At 35.6% G+C, this 12,776-nt stretch overlaps 1 protein-coding gene across 1 annotated transcript in view; it reads right to left on the bottom strand.

Annotated features, from left to right (window-relative positions):
• Window positions 1-12,776, bottom strand: part of LOC103040661 (astrotactin-2) — a 1,082,674-nt gene that overhangs the window by 399,004 nt on the left and 670,894 nt on the right. The window contains exon 10 of the mRNA XM_049465818.1: window positions 7,914-8,051. Coding sequence (XP_049321775.1) covers window positions 7,914-8,051 — 138 coding nt within the window. The remainder of the gene's footprint in view (window positions 1-7,913; window positions 8,052-12,776) is intronic.

The raw sequence follows: 12,776 nt of genomic DNA, 5'->3' as shown, positions 1-12,776 counted from the left end.
AAATATACTTAAGTAACATTTAAACATATATAAAAACGACTTCATGTATTTAACCCCATATATTTTAAATATGCTTACAGTAAAATGTAAAATAATAATACATTTAATAATAAGAATTATAACTGTATCACTATTTACTATACACTAGAATTTTATTAGAAATGTATTAAGAATTGATGTTAAATATATGTGATCTATATTTACATTAGAGTACAAATATATATATGCTTCTTGTTCTTTTTTGTAAGGAGCACACTTCTAGTATATACTTCCTTGGGTATAAAAATATAATATTAATTTTAATATACTGTACTACCATTTTTAGTGTGTTACAAACTATATCTGTCCTATAAAATAAGCAAATTTACTGGTTATCAAATGAGACCACAAAAGTCTTGAACATTGTCAATTGTAAATATTATGTATGTTTCCAGTAATAATACTGAAAAACAAGACAAGAGTCCTATAAAACAGGAAACTCAAAGGGTTATTATATCACACCACTAAATTCTTTCATTTCTCTTTCTCATGTATTTAAGATATATGTTATATTACTGTATTGTCACAGTTTAGCCCATGTCTGTCTTCTGTTTCTCCCTTATTTGGTCTCTTGTCCTCCTGCCCCTCTGTTTACCTGTCATGTGTTTCCCAGCCATGTGCTTGTGTTGTTGTTTTTGTACCTGTCTCCACCCTAGCTCCGCCCCAGCCCTGCCCTGGCAATTAGTGTTCTCACCTGTGTCTTGTCTGTAACCCCGCCCCCTCATCATCCTAGCCCAGGTGTTTCTCACTCTCCTCGTGTATTTAAGCCCCTCTGTTTGAATGTGCAGTGTCGAGTCTTTTGTATCTTTGTCTTCCGTGTGCTCTAGTTTTGTGTTCTGTGGTCCCTGAATCCAGGTCTGTTTTGTTATCTTAGTTAGTTTACAAAGTTTGTTAAGTAAATGTTTCTAGTGATGGGCAGATGAAGCCTCATTGGGTGTATGGCACATTTCCCAAACTGTATCGACACTGTGTTGAAACTGTGTTGCTGTATCAATTAATGGCGACATCTGCTGGACTAAGAAAGTCATTGCAAGCAACTGCGCGAGGAAATGCATCGGTCACGTGGTTTTCCTTAAAATGATATGCGGTCCGACACAGGGGCTCGCCTTGTTTGCTCAGTGCATGCGCTGAAGTTTCAGTGTCGTCAGACCCATCACTACCAAACGATACAGGAAGTGTATCGGTCACGTGGTTTTCCTTAACTTGATACGCGCACCGACACGGGGTTTCGCCTTGACAGCTCGGCGCATGTGTCGCGGTTTCAGGGTCGTCAGACCCATCACTATATGTTTCTAGTGTTATTATAGTTATTCTGTGTTTTATTTATTAGTTACACCTAGATTGGCACATAGTTTTCTTAGTTCTGAGTTTTTTGCGTTACCCGCGTTTTGTTTATTGTTTTGATTTATCTTGTTTGTTTAATAAATATACTATATATCACATATTCTGCACTTACGTCCATCCCCTTCCTCATACGTAACATGTATCATATATTCAGATATAAGATATTCAGCCTGACTTTAATTCACTTGTTCAAGTCCAAAACTTGGACTAGATTTCTCTCACTGAACACAAAAAAATAACTGAGGTACAGTAGAACAAACATACAAATGCATTTATTGCATTTATTGCATTTGTTTTATATTATGTTAAGTGATGCTGGTCTTTTGAAAAACTTTATTTATTCTTGTAAAGTTGTGTAGCTGAATGTTTGTTAAATATTTATATAATTATGTGCTCAACATTTGTATTGCATCGCTGTAATGTTTCATTTACTGTCCTTAATTAAGTTAAAGTGATACCGGTCTTTGAAAAACTTGCTATTTTAATGTATGTCATGGTAGTAGTGCTAGTCAAAACAATGCAAAGTCAAAAATGTTTATAGTTTTCTAAACTGAACCATCAGATGCTTATTAAATAATTATATAATCCAGCACAATTTACTGTAGTATTCAAATTTTTCATTAAAAAAATTATATTATAAATTATGTAAAGGCCTACAGTACATACAGTATTTATATCCAAGATAAACCAAAAACTCACAGACTATCATCAATGTAAAACTGTTTATATATGATATAGGGTATATATATGTATATATTCACACTGCACAAAAACTAAATCTTAGCAAGTAAAAAATTCTAAAATTAATACAATAAATCTTATTTTCTTCTCTGATGAGACTTTTTGTCTTACTAAGCATTGTGTGTTAGTGTTAGAGTATTTCGCTTATTTTAGGGATAATTATCTTAATCATTCTACTTAGAATTTGTACCTTATTTTAAGTAATTTGAACTCAAAATAAGCACAATCAAGCAGCAATCAAGTTATTCTGAATCTTGTGTCCAAAAACAGTGATTTTTATGCTTGATTTAGGTGTTACTTCACTCATTTTGAGATTTTTGCCATTGCTTTTTGTAAGAAATCTTACTAAGAAAACTTTGCTTACCCCATTGGCAGATTTTTTTTTGCTTAATATACATATATTTGTCTTAACTTGCATATATTTTATCTAGTTTTTGCCAATTGATTTATTTTTTTTTGCAGTGCAACTGCACCACATGACTTCTCCTCCCTTAATGTACCCTTCTACCAATTTATTTTTAATTTTTGCTTAAATCTGCTGTGCACAGCAACGACTAGAGCAGAATTGTATTTATTTTTCCTACTACTTTTTTTATTTCTACACAGGCTTATTTAAAGAGCACCCATGCATCAAAATCACGTTTTTTTTGCGGAAACACAAAAATCTCTTGCCTAAATCAACCAGCTTCCAATTTGTGCCTTTTTTCCTCTTTCCTGCAGCAAGTTCTTGATTTGCCAAAGCCCAGATGTCCCACCACACAGCTGACAGCTGCATTATCGGCCTGGCACGAGAGGATTAGCCGTGTTTGCTTTCCCATGCAACTTCACTAGAGTTTCCACACTCAGAGTGAAGAGTGTTCCTGCTTCCTGCTCTGCTGGCCACAACTCTCCACCACCACCCAAATCCAATCACACCACCTCGGATAGCAGTGTAAGCTAAATGAGTTTGCTCAGAGCAATCACCAAGCTTTTATTTCCACCTTCAACTCCTTCAGAAGAAGGACAGGAACTTTTTGGTCCAGTTTTATAAGGTTTGCCAGAGTATAGTTATTAAGCGGTAAACAACAAAAGAGTAATTTGGACCATTTAATCCATTCCTTGCTTCCTTGCTCAGGTATATCCATTAAATTGGGTTTTAAATCAATACTGAAACGAAACTGAAACACCTGTCATTATTTTAGTGTGGGAGGTTTCATGGCTAAATTGGAGCAGCCTGGTGTTCAATCTTCATTAATTGCACATTATTGCACCAGTAAGAGCAGAGTGTGAAGGTTCAATTAGCAGGGTAAGAGCACAGTTCTGCTCTAAATATTGCAATGCACACAACATTATGGGTGACATACCAGAGTTCAAAAGAGGACAAATTGTTGGTGCACGTCTTGCTGGAGCATCTGTGACCAAGACAGCAAGTCTTTGTGATGCATCAAGAGCCACGGTATCCAGGGTAATGTCAGCATACCACCAAGAAGGACCACCCACATCCAACAGGATTAACTGTGGACGCTGTAAGAGGAAGCTGTCCGGAAGGGATGTTCGGGTGCTAACCCGGATTGTATCCAAAAAACATAAAACCACGGCTGATCAAATCACGGCAGAATTCAATGTGCACCTCAACTCTCCTGTTTCCACCAGAACTGTCCGTCACCACAATAAATTATTGTGGAATAAAACCAGGTGTTTCAGTTTCATTGTCCAACCCCTGTACTTTGGATAGATCTGTGTATAAATACTCTACTTTAAGAAGCTTAACCACTGACCTCTTCTGTATCTAGAGTACAATGCATACCACAGTGTATGATCTACAGTTTATACTCATTGGGTGGATCGTGGAGAAGGATCTGTTATTTCCTCTCAGGGTCCATGATGAAGGTTGATACTCAGTATAATGGAAAAATGGCATAAAGGAAAATACATAAGCTTCACCTTCACCAGTAGACCACTCTGGACTAACCTATGGATGAATCCACCAGCCGCAAACCATCAAAAGCAGAAGCAAAGTAGAGCTCTTAAAGTTTCTCTCAAGAGCCTCAAGCGTAATACAGATAAAGTAGGCTTTATAAGGCTAAAGAACTCTTTGGACTACTTAGATCTGACAATCAAACTGCCTACAATAGAACACTAAGAAGGACCAAGACAAAAACTATAGCAAAGCTAAGCTAAGTAAACAAAACTGTAATATATAATAAAAAATGGATGTTAATCTACACAGATTTATCTGCTGAAAACTTTTATTTATTATTTATTATGTGTTTTTATATATAAGTTCATATATAAGTTCAATAAGTTCCCACCTCACAATCTGATTGGTTGAGAAGTGTTCTAACCGTGCTGATATTTGTGATAAATCTGTATCACTCCGCAGACGCGCTGCCGAGTGACAGCATATATACGCACAAGACATTTTTGAACCACAAACTCCACCAGCACCAGCAGCAGCAGCATTAGCTTAGCACAGGCTAGCGCCAAGCCAAGGTACGCTCCCCAGCAGCCCACTGTGCTGGCTTGTCTTTTGTGTAAAAAAAAAAAAAGGAAATTTTAAACAGCCAGGATAAACCAAGAAAACCTAAGCTAATGCTAAGCTAAAGCAAGCTATCCTAACCTAACCACAGCATTGCAGGCGCAGCTAGCCTGCTAGCTTGCTAACCAACCAACACCCAAAACACAAGCAGAAATGCTCACAAACATGCAGCTTTCACGTGAAGATAACTTCGCAGAGCAGAAGACGAGTGTTTTTAGCAATATTTCATGGTCCTAACATTCTTGGTGTTAGCCTGTATAAAAGATTTTTAGTTACAGTCCTGTTACAGTTCACTTGTTGTGGAACTACTTTTTGGGGAAAGGCACAGTCTACGAACAAAATTACGGTTCTATTGCTTAAATTTACAGTAGTGTTAGATTTCCAGATTTCCACTATGGCTTGGTCCAGCAGCATAAGCATTTTAGTGGCTAACCACTCTTCATTCACACTCTTCAGACAGAAACACTTTAGCAGCAGATTTTCCCATTCTAGTTAAGTAATTAAAGTCAGTTTTAAAACCTTAAATATAGGGTTGCACAAATGTTTAAGTAAATCTAGCACATCTTTTTTTTTTTTTTTTTTTTTAGAGTGTACCATCAAGCATATCAAGCATACCGCCAATCGAACATCTCAAACTTACATTTTTTTAACTAATGTCTTGCTTTGAAATTCAGTAATGGACTTTATCTGAGTGATTCCGAGTGGTTGTGACAGCTATAATGTATTAGTTGCTTTGTTGTTTGTATCTAAAACCAAATTTAATATGCTGTATGCATTACAAATGATTGAAAACTCAGTGAACACAGCCTAACACAGCCCAAACTCTGTGAACTGTGTATACTGTGAAACTGATAGAGTCATAAATCACGGCGCTCACCTTTGAGCAGTGCATTACTTTTGGCGTGGACTGTATAACACTTGGATGTGTCTCACGGCGGCTTAAATTTCCCCTATAATGGACTAGAATCCCTTTAGTATATAATTCCTCGGCCGACAGGCTTTTAAGCTCAAATTTACGAGCCGATAAATGGGCGTTTAAAATAAACCAGCAAATCATTGGCCAACATGCCTTTTACTATGCAGCGGGTGCGATTTAATATCTGCAGGATACACGTCTCAGAAGTAGTGGAGGTAGACGGGCTTACGGCCTATGACTGAACCTCGTGGTGTCGTAAGAGGAGTCGGGAACGATGTAGCGAGCGAAGGCAAAATAAATAGCTGTTTCCCCCGGAGGGGGTGTCGGTGTCAGCGTCGGGTTTGGAGCCTATCACTTAGCATCAGAAATAAAGAGGTGGGAGGCAGCGACACTGAGAGGGTTTCTTTCGCCTTCAGGAAGAGCGTAGGTAGAAACACAATGAACTAAAACTTCTCACCGGGAGAGAAATGCACTCTGAGCTGCTCTCAAACCCAGCTTTACACAATCTGACATCAACCGCAGCTTCAGAGCTTCAGAAAAAAGAAACACAACGTTTGAGGAACACAACAGAGCAATGTGTGTAATGTGATGTTGTGTAAATATACAAGACAACGGTTATTTATCTAGGATTGCTTGTTCCTGTTTTATGTTCATATTTCCACTATCATCACACTACGACACCCAGAGTGCACCACACACTGGCATCACTCCCGGATCTACCAGGAAGCTCATCACCGGAATATTGATTACATCTGTTCACCCCCCTATATATTCACCTGAACTTTACTCAACCCTTGCCGAGTATTGTGGGCTTTCATCCATTGCCTGTGTCAGATCCCTCTAGTAGACATGGTAGGGTAATGAACTTAGTAGTAAACATGGTACGATAAAGAAAGCTAATAGTAGACATGCTATGGTAAAGAACCCAATAGCAGACATGGTATGATAATGAACCCAATAGTAGACATGCTATGGTAAAGAACCCAATAAAAGGTATGGTACGATAAAGAACCCAGTAGCAGACATTCCTGCACCATTTAGGTATCTACTGTTTTGCCATTTAGGTGTCTATGATGATAAAGAACAATGAAGAATCCAACAGCAGACATCTTACGATAAAGAACCCAATAGTAGACATGTTTGTACCCTAAAATTGCCATTTATATATCTACTGTATTTACACTGTATAATAAAGAACAATAAAAAACCCAACAGGAGACAAGGTACGATAAAGAAACCAATAGCAGACATGCTTGCACCCTAAAATTGCTATTTAGGTATCTACTGTATCTACATGGTATGATAAAGAACAATAAGGAACCAATAGTAGACATGGTACAATAAAAAAAAAAAAACAATAGCATAAAGAACCTAATAGCAGACATTCTTGCACCCTAACATTGCCATTTAAGAATCTACTGTATTGCTATATAGGTATCTATTGTATCTACGTGGTATGATAAAGAACCCAATAGTAGACATTATACAATAAAGAACCCAATGGCAAATATGCTTGCAATCTAAAATTGCTGTTTATGTATCTACTGTATTGCCAATTAAGTATCTATTTTATCTACATGGTCTGATAAAGAACAATAAAGAACACAATAGTAGACATGGTAGGATAAACACCCAATAGCAGACATTATACAATAAAGAACCTAATAGTAGACACAGTAAGCTTAATAATCCAATAGTAGACACAGTAAGCTTAATAATCCAATAGCAGACATGGTAAGATAAAGAACCCAATAGCAGACATGGTAAGATAAAGAACCCAATAGCAGACATGGTAAGATAAAGAACCAATAGCAGACATGTTACGATATAATAAAGAACCTAATAGTAGACACAGTAAGCTAAAGAACCCAATAGCAGACATTGTAATATAAAGAACCCAATAGCAGACATGGTACAATATGATAAAGAACCTAATAGTAGACACAGTAAGCTAAAGAACCCAATAGCATACATTGTAATATAAAGAACCCAATAGCAGACATGGTACAATATGATAAAGCACCCAATAGCAGACATGGTACAATATGATAAAGAACCCAATAGGAGACATGGTACAATATGATAAAGAACCTAATAGTAGACACAGTAAGCTTAATAACCCAATAGCAGACATTGTACGATAAAAAAACCCAATAGCAGACATGGTACAATATGATAAAGAACCTAATAGTAGACACAGTAAGCTAAAGAACCCAATAGCAGACATGCTTGCAGTCTAAAATAGCCGTTATGTATCTACTGTACTGCAGTGTCACTTGAACATAAGCATTTTTCACTCATATCTACAGCGCTGAGTTTCAGATCACTTTATCCAGTCAGCTTCAGGACACTCACCGGACTTCCCCCGGGTCCTCTGTCACCAGCACGTCAGTCTTGCAGCTGGCGATGGGGTTGATGGACAGCTCAACAGGCGGCACCACAAAGCTCTTGCTGACCGGCAGCCAAAGGCCTTGGCCCAGGCTGTAGGAGGACCTGCACGAACAACGACAAACAGCAGCCCGTCAGGGAGCAGGCCAAGAACACCAGCTTTAAGCAGACAGCAGCACAAACCCATAATGACCAAGAGATGCCAGGACAAGCTGGTGGCTGAAATAAACAGCTGCTCTGACAGAGCATAAAAATTTAGACGTAAATCCTGCTGTGGAATGGCTGATATGTGGAGAAACAAGACAGTGACTAGACTTTCAAATATATACTGTACATAATTCATACCATAAGTGTTGGAACAGTGAGGCAGATCCCTTTATTTCTGCTGTAGATAAAAAAAAAAGTGGGTTCGACATTAACCCTTTGAGCTCTAGGCTGTTTTGGTTTGGTGTTTTTCTCCGTTTTTCTGTTTTCAGTTCCTCTTTTTCAGGTCTTATAACACAGTAATTATATCAGACAGACGCATGCCCTGATCTCTTTTACTCCAGAAGACATACGGCTGCTCAAAAATATAATCATTTAAAATGTAAAAGGAAGCAGAATCGTTATATTTTCCTGGAACTGATCATGTTTTGCTCAAAATTTTACCAAACGCCTGTTTTTTTTTTTTTTTTTTACTTATTTTTGAATTTATAGACTTTAAATATATTCACACTTAAGATATCTTTTCAAAATGGTTAGACTAGAGTGTTTATGAGTTAAAGAAACCATAAGAGATATTGATGATAGTTCATTACATGAATTATTATTTATTACTTTGATAAAATACATGGAGAAACAGCATCAGGCGGATTTATTTATTTATCTTGATAATCAATAATCACACCTCTAGTATACATGTAGATACTAAAAAACACCTGACACTCAGAGCAGCCTATGCCTTTCAGTATTTTGAGGATCAGGACACACAAAGAAAACTACAATATATACAAAAATGTAAACTTTTTAGTCTTAATAAAAAAAAAATTAGTGCCAAATAACTACTTAGTGGAATAAAAACTATATAAAGTAGTGCGCACACCATACCTAGCTTTAGTTTGAGTAAAGCAGGTAGTTTCACACTTTTTCTGTGGACACTTTTGAGTCTTTATTTACTGATATTATTTGGTTTGAAACATCATATAAATATGTTTGAAGCACTAAAGGTAAATAATATTGGTTGGGGAAGGAGATTTTTCACTTTTTTACGTGTTTTATCTCAATGGGTTTCTTGTAGATTTAGCTTTACCGCACTGGGGTGTGATCACTATTATTAGAAAGAGTAAACTCCGCCCTTTCTAATCATATATGGATTATGTTTATGTGTGAAGGGATTCCTGAGTAATTAAGCTGAGAACGCAAGGTGAGATTTTGGATGGACCCAAATGTTTTCAGTCGACAGCTATAAATAAAGGGATTTACCTTACTGTTCCAATACTTTTGTAGGGGACTGTACATTCATGTAAGATACATATTGTCACTCAATCATGCAAAACTTTTCTTTATGTTATAAAATGAATCTAGCAGTTGTTCTTTACCCAACCGAAAAAGCTTTTTTTACTGAAATATATCTGAAACCTGTATGTATCCATGAAAACAGCTTTTTTTCTTTTATAAAAACACTGATTCAGAGTATTGTAGGTTTTGTAACATCAGTGATGAAGCACAAATCTTATATAACATCTTGCGTAACAGTTATTGAGATCACAGACAACACATGAATCACCAGACGCTCCATCCAGGAGTCAATAATGCAACAGTGCAAAAGATAGAAACAGTACCAGTCAAAAGTTCAGATACTCCTCTTCTCATTCAATGGGTTTTCTTTCATTTCATGATTTTTCTTTTTTACAATGTAAATTTAATATTAAAGACTATATATAAAACTATATTAAAAGAGCACTTCAGTTTCTGAATTAGTTTCTTTGATTTTTCTATTTATAGGTTTATGTTTGAGTAAAATGAAAATTGTTGTTTTATTCTATAAACTTAATTCTATTTAAGTTCTCCCAAATTCCAAATAAAAATATTCTTATTTACAGCATTTATTTGCAGAAAATGAGAAATTCAGAAAAGTTCAGAAATCAATATTTGGTGGAATAACCCTGGTGGTTTTTAATCACAGTTTTTTTCATGCATCTTGGCATCATGTTCTCCTCCTCCACCAGTCTTACACACTGCTTTTGGATAACTTTATGCTGCTTTACTCCTGGTGCAAATATTCAAGCAGTTCATCTTCCTCTTGATTATATCCCAGAGGTTTTCAATTTGGTAAAATCAAAGAAACTCATTATTTTTAAGTGGTCTTTTATTTTATTTTGCGAGAGCTATATACAGAAAAAAAAACATTTTGAATTATTCCATCAATTTTTAGCGTGTTACAAATTTACGTTACATTTTATATTTGACATTAAAATGTGTTATTTAACACTTTATCCTATACTTTCATATTTATATTTTCCTCATTATCATTACTGTATTGAGTATTGAAATACATTTAAAATTAAGTAATTTAATTTACTTTCTATATATTTACTAAATATGTTTGGAAATAAGTATTTTAGAAGTATAATGAATTATATCAAACTAAAAGTGTACTTCATAGTAGTGTACTGTTTTAAAATAAACTATATTTAAATTTTTAAAAAGTATGATCAAATTTAACTTTTAAACATTTGCTAAAAGCATAACATTTATATATTTATTTACTTATATGTATATATCAAGGTAGTACATAAATCTGTTAGTATAATAATAGCATACATAGACACATTTCTTAATATGTTTTAAGTACAATTATATATATCTATATATCTATATATCTATCTATAGATATATATATATATATATATATATATATATATATATATATATATATATATATCTATATATCTATATATATATATATATATATATATATATATATATATATATATATATATACTTAATTGTACTTAAAACATAGTAAGAAATGTGTCTTTTATAAAAAATATATTTATAAATATATTTATAAATATATATATATATATATATATATATATATATATATATATATATATATATATGTGTGTGTGTGTGTGTGTATATATACATATATATATATATATATTTTAACAAGGTATTAATTTACAATGTAGATTAATATATATCCAAATATATATCCACACCCAATTATGATTCTGCATTTTTCCTGGTCCATCTTTCTGGCCGGCGTACAGTAATCACCCGGCTGACTGCCATCCACTCCATGTTTACTTTTAGCGGAAGTTCTGCGCTAACCGCTCACTGACGTTCCTGAAAAAGCACTTAATGTTGTCTCCAGCGAACGGATCATTAGCCCGCTGAAATTAATCTACTTACCAACGGATTGGGAATATTAAGTGGATCTCCTTCGCTCTGAGTTTTACAAATCAGCCGCTGTGAATCTGACTTTGTAGAAGTCACCCCGAGCTGATGATACTGTGCCAATTAGCGCAGACGGGTTTAGCAGTAAAGGAATAAATGAAGGACAGAGAGATTCAAATTCAAAGATGTGTTACAAATAGTTTCTGCAGGAATTAATTTTTCACACATGGACGAATTTGTTAAAAAAAAGTAAAGAAAAAAAGATTATTTTATTAATGTGGAAATCACTACGGTATTTAATCAATTTAATAAAGTTTAGAGGCTCAACTTAAAGGAGAACTCTGGTGTAAAATGGACTTTAGGTGTTTTTTGGTAACTTTAGGTACCTGTTTTGGTGAATAGCACACCTCCGCTCTCCAGCAGTTTTCTGAGATACAGTAATTTTGTGCCTTTTGCTTAGTACTCTTTACAACGGCCACTTTGGGGCATATTTTACCCCTAATAAATCACTTTTTACACCATTATTGAGGCTCAAAGTAGCTCCACACCTCCTTGCTAGAAAGTAGAGAGTCCTGACATTTAAAAAGAGATATTAATAACTTTAAAAGTGCACAAGAAGCTTATTAAAAACCACTGTTTACATCCCATAATGCTAGCTTTCAGCTCTGAGCACCACCATCACTGTACTGATAATGACACAGACATATATATACATAGACTGGCATAGCATCCCTTTCAGACAGCTTCCTCTTACAGCGTCCACAGTTAATCCTGCTGGATGTGGTTGGTCCTTCTTGGTGGTATGCTGACATTACCCTGGGTACCGTGGCTTTTGATGCATCACAAAGACTTGCTGTCTTGGTCACAGATGCTCCAGCAAGACGTGCACCAACAATTTATCCTCTTTTGAACTCTGGTATGTCACCCATAATGTTGTGTGCATTGCAATATTTAGAGCAGAACTGTGCTCTTACCCTGCTAATTGAACCTTCACACTCTGCTCTTACTGGTGCAATGTGCAATTAATGAAGATTGGACACCAGGCTGCTCCAAGTCTATATAATCTGTGTCATTATCAGTACAGTAATGGCGGCGCCCTGGGATAAGTTAGCATTATGGGATGTAAACAGTGTTTTTAATAAGCTTCTTTCTTGTGCACTTCTTAAGTTGTTAATGCCTCATTTTAAATGCCAGGGCTCTTCGGATTCTAGGCTCTATTTTAGTGATCTATAGCACATCGCTCAACTACAAATCACGCACCTGGATTTAGGGCGTGTCTCTGTGTCTTTGGTATCATGAGGGCACAAAAAAATACGTCGTGCAAGGCTCAAAATGTGAAAAAGGCATGGGGTAATTCTCTTAATTAGTCACGTATGTGGTTAATGTTGGGTGTAACGTGAAATAAACCAACCACTTTTGGCACGTTTGTATCTTAACAGCGCAGCA

Source organism: Astyanax mexicanus, chromosome 1, assembly GCF_023375975.1.
Source record: "Astyanax mexicanus isolate ESR-SI-001 chromosome 1, AstMex3_surface, whole genome shotgun sequence".
Taxonomy (NCBI): Eukaryota; Metazoa; Chordata; class Actinopteri; order Characiformes; family Acestrorhamphidae; genus Astyanax; species Astyanax mexicanus.
This window is presented reverse-complemented; position numbering and strand designations above follow the sequence as displayed.